This window comes from Stegodyphus dumicola, chromosome 9 (assembly GCF_044657685.1).
Source record: "Stegodyphus dumicola isolate Sdum_Otavi_A_Nest chromosome 9, ASM4465768v1".
Lineage (NCBI taxonomy): Eukaryota > Metazoa > Arthropoda > Arachnida > Araneae > Eresidae > Stegodyphus > Stegodyphus dumicola.
In genome coordinates, this window is record NC_140776.1 from 122,062,163 (window position 1) to 122,078,171 (window position 16,009).

General features: G+C 31.7%; 2 protein-coding genes across 2 annotated transcripts in view; one reads left to right on the forward strand and one right to left on the reverse strand.

The window, feature by feature from the left end:
- LOC118201871 (deoxyribose-phosphate aldolase-like) overlaps positions 1-16,009 on the forward strand; it is a 107,840-nt gene that overhangs the window by 4,991 nt on the left and 86,840 nt on the right. The gene's annotated exons all lie outside the window — the stretch shown is intronic.
- On the reverse strand, positions 1,642-8,041 carry LOC118183769 (uncharacterized). The gene is made up of 4 exons (XM_035353406.2): positions 7,887-8,041; positions 5,100-5,367; positions 3,050-3,391; positions 1,642-1,772 (listed from the first exon to the last, which is right to left on the reverse strand). Exons 1-3 carry the CDS (start codon positions 7,893-7,895, stop codon positions 3,054-3,056), a joined length of 615 nt encoding a protein of 204 aa, XP_035209297.1. The 5' UTR covers positions 7,896-8,041; the 3' UTR covers positions 1,642-1,772; positions 3,050-3,053.

The window sequence follows — 16,009 nt, forward strand, 5'->3', positions numbered from 1 at the left end:
TTTTATGTCCATTTTGTGAATTAAAGCTTCAACGAAAGCAATAATTCATGGCAGTTAGAAATTAGTTGATAAGTAATAGAATTAACTAGGGTCTTCACAATACGACAAATAATGACTGGCACGAAAATTCATTCATTATAAAAATCGAACTTTGCTGAAAACAGCAAAATCTGAGTTTTAAAGATCTTCTGATTTTCAATAACACTTCAGGATATGGTACTGAAGCTCTCAAAGCATTGCATCCAAATGTAGAAGTTTTATTTCTTTCTTCCACTGAACACCACTTCTTTAATCCAACCAACGGGTCAAAGAATCATAAAAACATTGAAAGCCTATTATGTAATGCATGTTTACATTCCTGGAAATAAGGCACTAGATGGAAGAAAATACTACATACTAATGGAATTTCGGAAGCAATGCAACATAAGACACGGCACAAAAAAGGTTAAGCGTGAATGAGAAGAAGTGAATTTATAGAATATTAATGCTTTCTGTCATCAGCGCTGGCCAGAAGTTTTCAACAATGTTAAATAAAAAGCTAATGAAAGGGTACAAATTGCAAAAGCATTGTGTGGCGTAAAAGTTTCAGATACACTAGAAGGAAAAATTTAAGAATTAGTTGAGAATGATGATCCTGAAATGACAAACGAAGTTCCATTTCAGACTCCATATAGTTAATGATAACGATATGTTTTTACAAATTTCACAACAGTGTTCTAAAGCAAGTCTCTTTCTTTCAAGTGCCGAAACTCGATTGACAAAATATGATTAAACACGCCAACGCGAACGATTTGTGAAGACGATATTTTTAACTGTGGCGGAAAACTTTCGTTAAAACTCGATATTTTCTCTTCTTCTTCAATAATAAATAAACCTTTTTTATGAAGTCATTTAGGTACTATCATGTTTCGTTGAGAGTCGCAATTTATTTCATACTAAAGAAATTTCATAGAGGGTTCTATAAACTGTTCTACGTGAAGACACATGATTCGACAAAAGCTGGCGAACATTGTGTTTTTTCAGCTTTTTTTGGTTGTAAATCTCGTATTATTATTTTATTTATTGTTACTGAATATATATTTCAAGTCTTTATAACCGATTTCGGCGCCTATGGATTTTCTCTCGTTACCAATGATTTAACTTTAGAAGCATCAGAAACAGTACTTACTTCTTTTTTGTATTTGTTTATTCTTTCAATATAGAAGTGATGGCTGATGTTTTTTTCTCTTTCCAGTTAATAATTTTGCTTATTTTGCTCTTAAAAATATTAATGCCATGCATGTTACAACGTTTATTGAATTATAGAATAGAAATATTTTTACGAAAGTGAGAAAACGTGTCTTTCCACCCACAGCTTGTTTACATGCAATATTTTGAAAAAAGAATTAAATTAAAAGTAGCAGATGATATTTCCCATTTCAAATAATAAGCTGTTGCCAGAAATTCGAAAATATTTGCTTCTTTTAACTCTATCGAGATAGACCTTTTGTAGTTCATATATCTTCGTTTCCTGAATTTTTCTAGCAAACTATGCTTGTGTAAAAATGTGCTCTGTTTGTTTTAAAGTTTAAAAAGTTTTTTTATTAAAGTTTCAGCTTCTAAAATATGAGTTTTGTGTGAATCAATAGAAACACAAATGTATTTTAGTTTTTTCAAATTTTTATTGTCATTTTTTAAAGTTTTTTATACATGATGAAAAGAAATAAATAACAGGCGGAAGAGGAGAAGAGAGAACGTTTTTGAAGCCGGGTCATCGTGTCCGAGAGTTGAAACTGAAAAGAAAGAAAAATTACAGAATGAGAAAAAAGAATATTTTACTATAACTAAAATGTAAGTAGTCATTTTATAACATAGCAGTTGTAGAACTGGAAGTGGAAGAAGTCTCTCAGGGAGCATGACATAGTATTAGCATATTGTCTACCTAGGGAGTACTGTTATGCCACAATATATTAGATGCTACTATATTTGCTGTGCCCTGAGTTACATTATTACGCAGTGCTGGTCAGGTACATCCATTACCTCACAAATTTTCTTTATCATATTCTATTCGATCCATTATATATCTGCTGAATACTTTCAAATTTTTATTCGGGTTCTTGATATTTAAACTTAACCCTTCTGTTATTTAGATTCTTGTTAAATAGTGTAGCGGATAAATTGCGGATTATAACTACGTGGCGATGCCCATGCACGTATACTAAACGTTGTGCGTTAGAACGTGTAAAAAAAGCGCGCAAGTCCAAACATGCTCTGAAAAACATTGAATAGCGTCTTCAGTTTCAACGATTGCCTCGTGCAGTTTGTTCTGCATATACAGAGTCGAAGGCATTGCTTCGGGATATTTTGGTTTCCTAAAGTATTTTCATGCACGTTTTCTTCTGATTCTTTCAAAAACGATTTTAAATTTTAGAACTGAAAGGTAAATGTAAAACACACTACAAACACTAAGGGCAAGAAAGTTTTTTCAACATTAAATCAAAAACTTACATTTATTGAAAGATTCTAACATGGCGAATCGACAATACGCCACGTTGAAGATTATCGATCTGGCGAGAGGAGAGTGGTATTGAAAATGCAAGAGAAGAAGATAGTGGCAATTACATCAGTCCTGAGACGGCAGTGTCTCCTATTGAAACTCTGTTGGAATTTGTCAACCAGAGGGGATTCGAGTGCAATGATAAAATAGCACTTCAAAAAATACGCTGTGAAATTCGAGAAATTTTTAAACGTGATCATAAACAAAGTAAAACTGCTGATTTTTTAAGAAATAAGCCCATGCAATTTGCATAAAAATTGATAGTTTGGATTATCCGTGTTTTTTAAATTAACCCTGACCTACTTCCCTGGTACTTAGGCGGGATAATCAAGAATCTATTGTATTTAATATCAAATTTGTAAAAGCACGTCAAGTATGCTCCCCTGTCCGCTGATGTAACATGCTAATTGCGAAATTTTTGGCTGTGTGGTAGTCTGCAGGCTTTCCTCGTTATAGGGTACTAAAGTGCTCTAGTATTACAGTGTCGTGATACGGATGCATAATGTAACTCACCTGTCTAGTATTTGTATCCATATCCGGGTCCTTGGAAGTACATCTTCTGTTGGTGTCCGCTGTTGTGATGTCCGTAGGCAGCATTATCATGATGGTGGACACCGTGGGCTTGAGCTCCATATCTGTCGTGGGATCCATGCTTGTCATGTCCGGCATGATCGTAGGCACCTTGGTTGTGGTGGGCGTGCTTGTCATGGACTCCATATTTGGAGGCGTGTGCACCGTGGTCAGCCAAAACATGGTGGTGTCCGGCCTTCTTATCGTAGTGGTAAGCCTTTTCGTATCCGGCTCCTTTATCGTGGGCGTAAGCTCCAGTGTTGCGGTATTTGCCATAGTGGGAGGCTGTTGAAGAGACACGTGACAGTAAAGCTCCAATCAAATGAAAATGTGAAAAAAATTCTTACCAGGTTAAGTATTTTGGTTCTTTATAAATGCCTAATAGTTTCTCATCTTGCCTGATTCCATCAGATAATTTGGAGTTATTTGTGATGTACGTATTTAATAACAATATTTAAATCAAAGTTTTAAAAATAATGCTTTGGGTTATTTAATTACGGCAAGGCCTCGAGGTCTATCTGCCTAAGGGGAGGGATGTCTTCGTGAAGGACTTTCTAAAGGAAACTGGCTCATATACACGTTACACACGGGGAAAACCACGAAAACGCCCATGCAGCCAGCCCGTTCGCGGGATTCGAACGTCGGACCAAACTACCAGTGTTCAGCGACTATACCGCTCGGCCGCTGGTGGGCAGAATGCGTTGGGAGAATTTAGGAAGCAACTATTATGAGAATGCATGCAAATATGAGATAGTTCACATTATCAAAGTAAATCAGACTTTAAAAGCCAGTTTGATCAAAATTTAAAAATTTTCTTTATATAATATCAATCATTTTAAAATTCCTGAAGAGCAAAATAGAATAAATAAATAAGAATAACGTTTAGAATCCTTTTCTTCATTAAAAAATCTAATATTCGTTATGAGAAGTTAGAAACTTAGAAGTAATTATTTTGCGGTTTAAAACAAAAGAAAGGGATTATAAGGGATACAACAAAAATAATTCAGTGTAAATTATAGCGGAGAAGTAAAAAGTAGTTCTCAATTTCTAATTTTATTCCCCACTGAACTACCTTTAAAGATAAATAAGGCTGAAATAATTATTCCTCACATTATTTCATAAAAAGGTTGATTATAATTGGCTAAAAGTTTGAGTTCATTTACAATCGAGTATTATATAACGCTTATAGATTAAAATAAAGAGAGCTTAATATCAACGAAAAATTGTTTTTAAACGTTTAAAGTGTTCTTAAAGATAATAAATTAATGTAGGAAATAATTTAAAATGATAGTCCTGTGGGAGCTGAATACAAGATCAAAGATTTTTATAAAGTGCTAAGAGGACATTTTAAAAGCTGTTATAAAACCGTATGATTACAGTTTCTTCCCAAGTTTCGTTTCGTTTTTCATTTTGAATTAATAATTAAACTTATGGAATATGAGGGATCATTACAATATCTACAGCTCGAGGGTACAGTAAACAAACATTCGGAAATTTTTCTGAGCTTAAAGTGTAATAATATTATTATATATTGAATAGCAGACAGAAAGGTATCTGAAGCAAAGCAGTTAAAAGATGAAACATGCAGGCTCATAACTTTGTTTGAAGAATTCATGATGAAAAGTATTTTTATATGAATTGAATTAGATAGATAATATTCTTGTTAACTACGCGTTATTGCTGTTTGATTCAATTTTGATCAGTGTTAAAATACGTAAAACATATATTTAAAGTAAATGACAGTTTGATGCATCAACATGTGAAAACCTAATCCAGATACATACCATTGCTGCATATTAAAGATTTATGCCATTTAACTAACGAAAATTTACAAAGGAAATGTATCCTGTCAACATTTGACAACTTCAATTTGGTTAACAAATTCTAGTTTGTATAAGCAGAAATTCATGTTAAATAATTGCAGTCTAAGAAATAGAGATGAATTCGATAAGCTCTCCCGATAAAGCGAAAAGATTAAAAGATGTTAACTTACCATGGGCACCTTCAGCATCATGTTTACGATATCCAGCAATGTCGTGGTGTCCATGAGCATGATGTCCTCTATCAGCATAATGTCCATGGTCTCCATAGTGATGTCGACCATGGGCATCATAAGCGGAGTCCTTCTTTCCATAAGCACCATAGGCATGACCTTGAGAGGAGGCTGCATGATGGGCAGGTTGATGATGGACAACCTGGTGACCACCATGATGGCCGTACTGGGCCATAGCGGCCGCTGCCATGAGGAGGACAATAGCCAACTGAAAAGAGAAGAAAGTTTCTTGAATGAAAGCGTCAAAGAGGGAGATACAGTAATAGCGAAAACTGTCTGTAACATTAATATATTAATTCGTCCACAGTAATTTATGATACTGCTTGCTTTGAATAACGAATTACTCAGCACAAAATGTAGTGAAATATTTCATTATAGTTACCTTTTTTTTTAATACCTAGGTGTCCTTATTAGCTCCAGAAGTGCTATTAGTCTTAAATCACACTTTTTATATTAGTCTTAAATCCCACTTTTTGTCCGTGTTATTTTTTAAATGTTGCCACCAAATGTTATAGCGATGTATTTCTTTCAAAGAAATACTGTAACGAATATAAAAAAAAGTATGGCAATACAAATAAAAGAATGTTGCTACCTAATTTTATCTCTATGTATTACGTTTTAAAGAAATAATATAGCGAATATATAAAAAAAGTGTGATAACATTTAACCCTTTACCGGGAATTCTAAAGATATCCGTTATGAAATATAAGGGCAGCAATTATTAGTTGTCTTATTTACCTTCATTACTTATGTCTACTTTGAAAATATAAATTCTGTAAAATTTCTAATTTGAGCTCTATGATTCATAAAAAACAAATTATTCACAGGGATAGTTCTACGTACGCAGGCATCCTGGTGACTGCACCATTCCAATCCGAAGTCGTTATAAAATATTTTTAGCTCCACGCACCGGTTTGTTATCACTAAGCGAAGCATAAGATGATTTTTTGAAATTTAAATTACCTCTTTCTGATTATCATATTAAGCGATTTAAAAACAATAAACGAAGTTAGTTATGTCTTTTATTAAATTGCGAGTTGGACTCATTAAATGACAATAGCACTATTTATTAAAAGTATTACATGTAAATTTTCATTTTTACACTAGCAATTTTAGGCAGCTGGCCGCGCCAGCGGCTATTTATTTGAAAAGGGAAATGAAAAAAAAAAAAGAGTTTAGAGAATAATAGCCCTTTTGAGCTAAAACATGTATGACAATGCTTAACACTGTACTGGGAAGTCTAAAGATAGTCTGCTTTTAAAAATTTTGTAATTTTGCTGTTGAGTTTTATGAGGCATAAATGTGAAAAAGAGAATTTTTATAATAAAGAGGAAAAAAAGAGTTGTGTCAGAGTGAGTGAGTCCAAGAGAAGATAGGTAAATTGATTTTAAGATACGGAGAACATTAATATTTATTAGCTGTGTTCTGGCATTTTCTATAGGATTTAATAATTTAATTGTATATACTGTCAACAGAATATTATAAATAATAGAACTATTCGTAATATGGGATTTTTATGCGTGTCACCTTTCTTAATGTAGATATTTTTTAAGTTTTACAGGAGACAAACTTTTTTTTAAAAAAATAATAATTTTGCTGAATTAATAAATAATTTCTCTCTATTTTTTCATTCGAAAAAAGTTCTGAAATAAAATTTTCAACAAACATCTTATTCCAAATATTTGTTAAAATTATTTCTCATTAAGTAATTTTTGGAAAATCGGCTCTTTTTTTAAGTTATTTTACCTGAAGCTTTACCAGGAAAATTTAATTTTAAATTGCTTTTTAAAACATAATTATGCTTGCTTAGTTAGCTTTTAATAAATCAAAATTAAATCATTAAAACTTCTCGGTATTATATGTGCATACTTTAAAAAGTACGACCACATATTAAAGCATAATTTTAATTTATAGAACATTATCACAGTATTACTTTCTTCCTTGCATTTCAAAAGAGCAGGTGGCCCTTAAAAATGCACCAAACTGAAATGTAAAGTTAAGATTTGTACGCTATTATTTTTTTAAGAATAAAGTGATAGATTTCTTTTTAGAATAGCATTTAAGATTAATGTGCTTTCAATAAAATTTTTCACAAGAAATGTATTCTTTATGAACTAATTATTTTTTAATATGTCATGTTTCGAACAAAATTGTACTTTCTATATAACACTAATGATTTCATAATATGAATATAGTCATAATCTTTGGATTTCGATTCTAATTCTAGAGAACTATTGCTTGAAATATCAGTAAATAATTGTTTAGCTAAATAAAATTTACTTTTTTAGAATTTCATGAGATGTTCATTCACTATCAATCATTTACGTTAAATATGGAATTCGGCAGCGAGTGCTAAAGTATTCTATTCAAATTGTGCATATTTATTAGATTGTAGATTGAAGATTAATTATAGACAAAGTATATTAATTTATATTAAAAATTAGACTAATTTATACTTAAAGTATATGAATTTAGATTAAATAACTGTACAATTATTTATGCAGAAAGTTAGAATATTTTTAATGAAGAAGAATAATCTTGTTAAATAGCTATTTCTTATTCGAATTTCATTAAAGCTAGAAAACATATTAAACGATTTACATCATTATTTAAAATTTTTTTGAAGCTCAAATATTTAAAAAGAATTATTTTTGGTTGCAAACTATTGATAAATAAACACATTGGTTAAAACTTTCTTATTGAATTTCCTATAAGAGAAGGACTTACCACTTTCATGATGGAAAGGATATCGTTAGAACTGTTTATTCCACAAGAGGAAAGGAGATCAATTGATGAAGTGTGGTGTCCAGTCGCTAGTATTTATACCGAAAAGTCTGAATAAAATATAAACATGAAAAGTGAAAGTTGAAAAGTAACCGGTTGATTTCCTACCCTTGGGTGTGGCGGATTAATTGTTTGGTTTCTTTAACAATTCTGGGTCAGCATGGCTGATGCCCTTGCTTACAGTTCTCTCAACTCTCACTAGCAGGTACTGTCATCCTAAAAAGAACCACAGCTCTCTTCCATTCTTAATTTATTCTTTACTATTAAATAATGAAGAATTTTTTTGTGTGTATGTATGTTCCTCGCATTCTAGAACAACGATCACATTTTATTACAGTCACCAAAGTTTAAATATATATAGTCCTTCACTCAAATTTGTATGCCCTGTAACCCAAATTTCGAATTTGTTTTTGATTTATTTCATATTTTTACAAAATAAATGAACTTTTGATTAACAGTCTCAGCCATTTGAAAGTGAGCAGAGGAATAAAATGGAACTGTTGGAAATAAAATACTTTTATCTCCAACACACGAGACTGTTGCCATTTCACAAAATGAAAAATATTTATGTTTAACTTTAATCACCGAACTGAACTATTTAAAAACAATGTGTTGCCACTGGCTAAAATAAAATACTTTTATCTTCAGCGCACCAGCGAGTTGCTATTCAGTAAAGCATAAGTCTAGTTTAATTCCATTTAACGTTCAAATCTAAGCTGTTCCTTATCGATTAAAAAAAAGAAAAAAAAAAAAAAAAAAAGCGATTTAGAAGATATAACAGCAAGTCTTAAGAATATTTTTACTAATTTTTAATCTGATTAGTTTATATTAAAGTACATTTAAATCAGAAAATGTTGTATAATTAGAAAAATTAAATATTTTTATGAAATTAGATTAATTGGAATCATTAAAATCGTTATGTATTTTTTTCTGATTTGTGATTTTAGGCGGCTGACAGTGCAAGCGGCCAGTTAAAATTAAAAGAGCAGAAATTCTTTTCTTCTTTTTTTACAGATATTCTGCATCTGTAAATAAATCGCTTTTTAAATTGTCTGTAATTTTGTTTCACATTCAGTAGTGGACGCATATTTCTTCATCATTAAATAAAAAATGAAGTCGACGTTGGCTCTTTTCCGCATATTCTCCCATGAGCTTGGGTACGATATCTTCATCTTTTCGTGTCCCTCACAGTCCAATTAGAAGGTGAGGGACGACGACGAGGTCAGAGAGACATGAAGCAACATTCAATAGTTACCAAATCCCCCCACCCTCCCGAATTTGGGAAATATTAGCTACTCCAGGCTCACACTGTTACCGTAATTAGCATACCGATTTTATTCAGCATCTTCAATGGAACTGCTCTCAAGCTGCGGCATCTTAATAGATAACACAGAATTTTATTCTTCGACTCATCAGCCGTAACTTAATCATATATCACGAGAGTATCAAAGTTTGACAGAGGATTTTACATACGGTTTGTTCTGCAAAGCAAAATTTCGAGTAGGCTTTCCAGGGTGAAGTCGTGATAGGTAAAGTGTATATATGTATTTAATATTGAATTTAATGTTAAGAGAAATTTTTAGAATAATTAACAGCCCAGCTTTTAATGAAGTAACCTTGTCTCAAATAAGTTTAAAAGAATTAAATATTTTGCACAATAAACAAATAAAAATATTTGAAATCTTTCAAATTTTATATTACACGCAAAGGGGCGTTTTTTTATTTACATATACATACACATTTCGAGAGCATTTGGGGTAACGCCCCTTTGGGCTAAAAATATTAAAAATAGCCTTTGAAAATCTTCCCATAGACAATCTAGCGTGCTGGAGATAAAAAATGTTTTATTCCGTACAGTGTTACCACTGCTCGTTATGAAATCGTTGAGTTTTTTTAATCAAAATTTCGTTAAAGTTTTATGAAATATGCAGCAGATAATTTAGAGTTTGAAAATTAGGCCGAAATACGAAATTCAAAGCGCATTTAAAACAATTACATATTTGCACAATAATCTGATAAAAATAGCTTAAAGCTCTTTAAAAGCATATTTTAAAATAGGTTTTTTAAACTTTTACTTATATTTAAATATTATTAAAAAATACAGGCTAAATATACATATGCTAAAACAGAAATTTCTCAATAGAAATTAAAGAAATTTCTGTAGAACTTTATAGAAATCTTAGAAGAATCTATAGAAATTTATAGAATAATAATCTAAAGAATTTATAGAAATCTTTCTGTGTCTACAGAAATTTCTGTAGAAATGCTTCTATATTTCTATTCTTCTTCTGTCTATAAAAATATTTTTCTATAAAATTCTACAGAAATTTTATAAAGCCTAGTAGAATTCTTTAGAAACTAGTTAGTCACCGATTCTCTAACGAATCGAATAATGCTTTAAATTAAAATGACCAGCCAACGCACCTGTGTCCTGTATAACTTTCAACTCATGTTTTCAAATCCGATTGATAAATTTTGATGGATTAGCATTCATATTAACTCTCATAGAGCGCGCGGAGTGAGCTAAACTTTTTGATGATCTTTCTCAGATTGTTTTTGATTATTCTCATTTTCATAACATTACTTGTAAACGTAAATGTTGATCAGGTGAATACGTCTGTAGTGAGTTTACTTTCATTTTCTAACGTGCATATGCATATTTCTAAACATTATCTTTTTATGTATAATATTTGTAATCTTAAGAAGTGCCGAACTTAAAATCATTTTTTAGGAATTCAGAATGACAGAAATACAAAATCTGATGTATATATCACCACATGAATTCCTTGTACGGAATGTTAAATTATACTAATTTTTTCCTCTATTTCGTTTCAACTTATTGAATTGTATTAAATCGAATTCTTCGATAGCGCATAAACAGCAATTGAATAAATGCGCTTTTCTAAATTCACTATATTTATTTTCCATAGCGATACTCTGGCTCACTTACCCTACACTTCAGCTAAGTTCAATAAATCTCATTCATTTTATAACTCAGAATGCAAAGAAATTATATCATCTGAAGAATTATTTAATCGTTTCCACATATTCTCTTCAAATATTATAATAAATCTAAAGCGATGTATATAAGAAAGTAAACAAATAAAAAATAAACAGTTTTTCTAAACGATCCAGCGCTTCTTACCTAATTCACATGCACTACTCGTAAACATTCTTCTCTCTGAAAACAGACTGGCGACAGCATTGTCTGCTAATATGAAACACTTATTTCTTCGAATTTCATTAGAGATGTATTGCGCATTCAATTAATTCAGGTTTCACTTAGCGGCAAGACAAAAATAATAAAAACACAAAATATCTTCATTCAGAATTTAAAGATATAGAAAAAAAAAAAAAAAAAAAACACCAAATACAATTTTAAAAGATTTAAAAAAAAAAAAAAAAAAAAAAAAAACAGTTTTTACAATTAAAATTTCAGTTTTTACGCAAAGACAAGCAATCCGGCCGGCGTGCAAGAAGACAGCTTTTTCGGTGCAAAAAACTGAAAGTTTACTTTTGGGCTTACTCAAAAAGACGCTGAAGGCGTAGAAACTGATTTAATTTGTCGTGGACGCTATGCTGTGTCAATGTATGGGATAAGTGAATAACTTAAATTATAATCCAGAATTAATTATGCATAATTTAATTCGCAATAATAAACGAAGATGTTACTTTGTTGTTGCGAAGCTTAGTTTCCCTAGATTGGCAACAAATCCACTACTCTGCTAACTTTCAAATGTAAAACAAATATAGCTGCTACGGTAAAAAATGAGGCTCAGCCGCACTTAAACACCTTTTAAATTGTTGATAATTGTACAACTATAGTATACAGATATTAGTTTAGAAGTCAAAGAAAAATCAGCGTTATATTTGCAAACTTTTCGCAGGACTAGTTTTAATGCTTTTGCCGAGTCATCATCCTTAGCTACCAAGGCGCAAATGAACGAGATTCCCGTTCATTCATCATATATTCATCATATATACATATATATAAATCAGAGTAATATGTAATTTTAATATATTTAGAGTTATTAGCGATGCTTTCTTAGAACTGGCAACAAGAACTAAAATTCAAAAGTTGGATGTAAGACGTCAGCAGTTTTCTATTGGTATTTTGTAGTTTGTGCATCGTATGTGTATTTGCCGTGTATTCTGTTCCATTAAAATGTCTTCGTAATCAAGAAGCCCCATAGATTTAACTTATGCAGCCCACATGGAATCTACATTCATATAGTTTTGGTGCCGCCGATTGCAACAAAAAAGGGGAGGTGCACATCTACATGTTGTAGCAGTCCTACATACAAAATTTCAACATTCTGAGACTATTCATTTTTGATTTATGCGAGATATATACATACGTAAGAGTTCTTTATTCTGTCCTTACGTACAGATGTCACTCAGAAACATCGTTAAAGTGCATTCGATAGCGATCAAAATGAATATTTTCGTTGAAATATGGTACCCGGAATTTTTCGTGATTACAGTACTTCCTTTACTTCGAACAAGAAACTAAAAAAAAGGAGAGAGAAAGAAAAGGTGGAAAAACAGAAGAGCCAAAATATTTTAAATAAAATGTATTATTAAAGTTCTTGTTTCGAGTGCTTCTTTTTACTAAACAGAAAGTGCATAATTGTAATTTTTGGGATACCGCCAGCTGCTTTTTGGAATACATGCTTCCAATTATATTACGAAGACATGCGGGAAGAAGGGAGAAATTACTTATATAATTCCCCTTTTAAAGTGTGACTGGGGATTAGGAGACTCTCAGTCGCCAAAACCTGGTGTTGATGAATTACCCTTCACCACCCATTTAGTTCGGGCGCTACTTTTAGATTCTTTAAGTTATTTTGAAGCAGGAGATGTGAAAAATGGTCAATGCCCTAGCCGGGACTAGAGACTAGATCTCTCGAATACGCGTCGAGTATGCTTCCAATTACACTATGAAGGCATCTGGAAAAGGAGATCGAAAATACCTTACATACTCCCCCTTTTATAGGGCGACTGGCGAGAAGGATACCAAATTGCCGAATTATCTTCCACCACCTTTCAGTTCGGGTGCTACTGTAGAGTCATTTTTTTAAAACAGGAAATGTAAAAAATGTGCATATTCCTCGCCGAGACTCGAACTCAGGACCTCTCGAATACTCGTTGAGTGTAATACTTCAAATTACACCGAAGAGGCATGCGGAAAGGAAGGAGGGAATGCCTTATAAGTTTACATTGCAAATATGAATGGAAAAGAGAATATAAAAAAAGTACGACGAAACTTAACACTTTGTAGATGTGAAAATTGAACTCTGTAAACGTGACACACGATTGCGTCCACGGCATACACATTCAGCTTTTCTAATATAAGATGTTGCTTTGCAAAATTATGTAGAAATTTATTAAAGCCTTTATATCGGGTTACCAAGAAAGTAATTTCGGTTTTTTGGGGGGGAGGGATATAAAACTCCTTTCTTTCTAGACAAAAAAATGAACTTTAATCGGTTAAATATCTTGCATTCTGTTCGATGATCTTTTGCCATCTTTCACGTAATTTCATCATTCCGCGCTCATGGAACTTCTGGCCTTTACCAGTAAAAAACTCAGTAAAGTGCTGGTTGAAGTCATCATTATTACTGAAATTTGTTTTCTGTAGAATATTGCTTACATAATATAAAACCTCAATCTTGTAAAAGTGTAAAATTAGTTTAAATAATAAAATTAGCTAAAAGATTAAATTTATGCTGTTAATTACAAAATTTTAACTACCGAAATTAATTATTTTAATTAGTATTAGATATATACTTGTCTTTCATATGAGAAATGGTTTCCTAATTTAACTATTATTCAAAATAGGATGTGACTTTTTATTTAAATATCTCTTTTAATCAAAACTATATTAAAATTTTTTATTAGAAAAAATTTGCATTTGTTCCGAAAGTTTTATTCTCCTCCCCTCTGTCTCCATCTCACAGATTATTTCAAAATTTAGATAAGGTTAAAAAATTCTATTCGAAAATGAAAATTTAATTCATTCTTTTTTTCTTAGAAGATAATTTGTTGATTTTTATAATTCTTTTAAATATTTAAAAGCTTTCGTAAAGTAGTAACTTAAACTAAAGAAACTTGTTTCAATTTACTATATTATAAATGCTCTTTTAGAATACTTGTTTAAATTGTAAAAATTTAAACAATTATTTGGAATTGTGGTTCAATTTTCTATAAACTGCATTTTATATTTTTTTTCAGAATTCTATTAGCAGATTCTACGCATATTATATAAGATACTATTCATGGCACCTTCAAAAACTGTAAATATTTTTATAGAAACTATGCGCAAATATCTTTAGAATATACATACATATCTTTAGACTATAAGGTATTTCTCCCACCTTCTTGGTGTGCCTTCGTGGTGTAGTGGTTCTGCACGCTGGGCCGATATTCCAGAGGTCCGTGGTCCGATTCCCGGCTCATTTTTCATTTCTCTTGCTTCCAAAAAATACCTAATGTCTCTACAGTGCCGTCCGAGCTAAAAGGGTGTTGGTTGAGGATTCTCCTTACCCAGGATTTGGCGATTGAGTACCCTAAAAACCCCAGTCGCCCTTTAAAAGGGGGAGTATATAAGATGTTCCTCCCGCCTTCTTAGCATGCATTCGTTGTGTAGTGGTCAGCACGCTGGGCGTGTATTCCAGAGGTCCGTGGTTCGATTCCCGGCGAAGGCGTTGCTAATTTTTCATCTCTCTTGCTTCCAAAAAATCCTAATGTCTCTATAGTATCGCCCGAACTAAAAGGGTGTTGGATGATGATTTTCCACACCCAGGATTTGGCGATTGGGCCCCTAAAATCCCAGTTGCCCTTCAAAAGGGGGAGTATATAAGTTATTTCTCCCGCCTTCCTAGCGTGCCTTCGTGGTGTAGTGGTTGTGCACGCTGGGCCGATATTCCAGAGGTCCGTGATTCGATTCCGGGCGTAGGCGGTTGCTCATTTTTCATCTTTCCTGCTTCCAAAAAATTGCCTAATGTCTCTACAAGCCAATTTATATAGATGATGTAGAAGCTATATCTCATATTTTCTAGAATTCTATGAACGGTATCGTGTCTGGCTCACAGGAAATTGGACTATTGTTGTAAAGAATTCTAAAAAAGTTTAATACTGTATTTTTATAGTATTCTATGTGACATTTTAGTTAAAATATTAGATTCTATGCGTCGGATCACTAGAAACTCTGTATAAACTTTTATAGAATCTCTATCCAAATATCTATAAAATATTTACACATATTTCTGTAGAATCGCTATACACAACTAAGCAGAAGATATATCTAAAATTTTAATGAATTCTACAAAAGATTTCTGATCCAGTTTACGCAAAACTGGGTCATTATTCCGAAAATATCTGAATAAGTTTAATATTGAATTTTTTTTATAAAATTCTATGTGGCATTTTAGTTAAAATTACTGGATTCTATGTGTGGGACCATTAGAAACTGTCTACTAACTTCTATAAAATCTCTATCCAAATACCTGTAGAACATTTATACATATATCTATAGAATTTTATATAGAGCTCTGTAGAAGATAAATCGAAAATTTTATCGAATTCTATAAAAGATGTCTGATCCAGTTACTAGAAAATTAGACAATAATTCTAAAGGTTCCTAAAAAGGTTTTTCATTAGATTTTTTACAGAATTCTACAAATATTACATTATACAAATAAATACAAAAACACTTTTGTATTACTATAAATACAAAAACACTTTTGTAAGGGCAGAGAATATGATAACATATTTCTTCGTGTACTTTTCCCCTAGCATTTTAGCGTTATGATCTGAAACGTTTTTAAATATTCCCATAATTTTCTCCTTCTTCTATTATACATAATTTTTTAATCTGGAGGCTGATTTATTGCTAATTTGTATTCCATCTATTATTAGTTTGAAAGAGCTACTTATTAGAATAGAAATGGGATAACTTTATGCGCTTTCTGTATTTAAAAAACAACAACAAACGACTTAAACCCTAATTAAGTCTATTAAATTTATCATTCTATTAAATTTATCATCTTGCATTTAGTCTTCCA

Excerpts from the sequence above, each read along its gene's own strand:
- LOC118183769 (XM_035353406.2), bottom strand. Across the intron at positions 3,392-5,099 it reads TGATGCTGAAGGTGCCCATG|CCTCCCACTATGGCAAATAC; the intron begins GTAAGTTAACAT and ends TCTCTTCAACAG.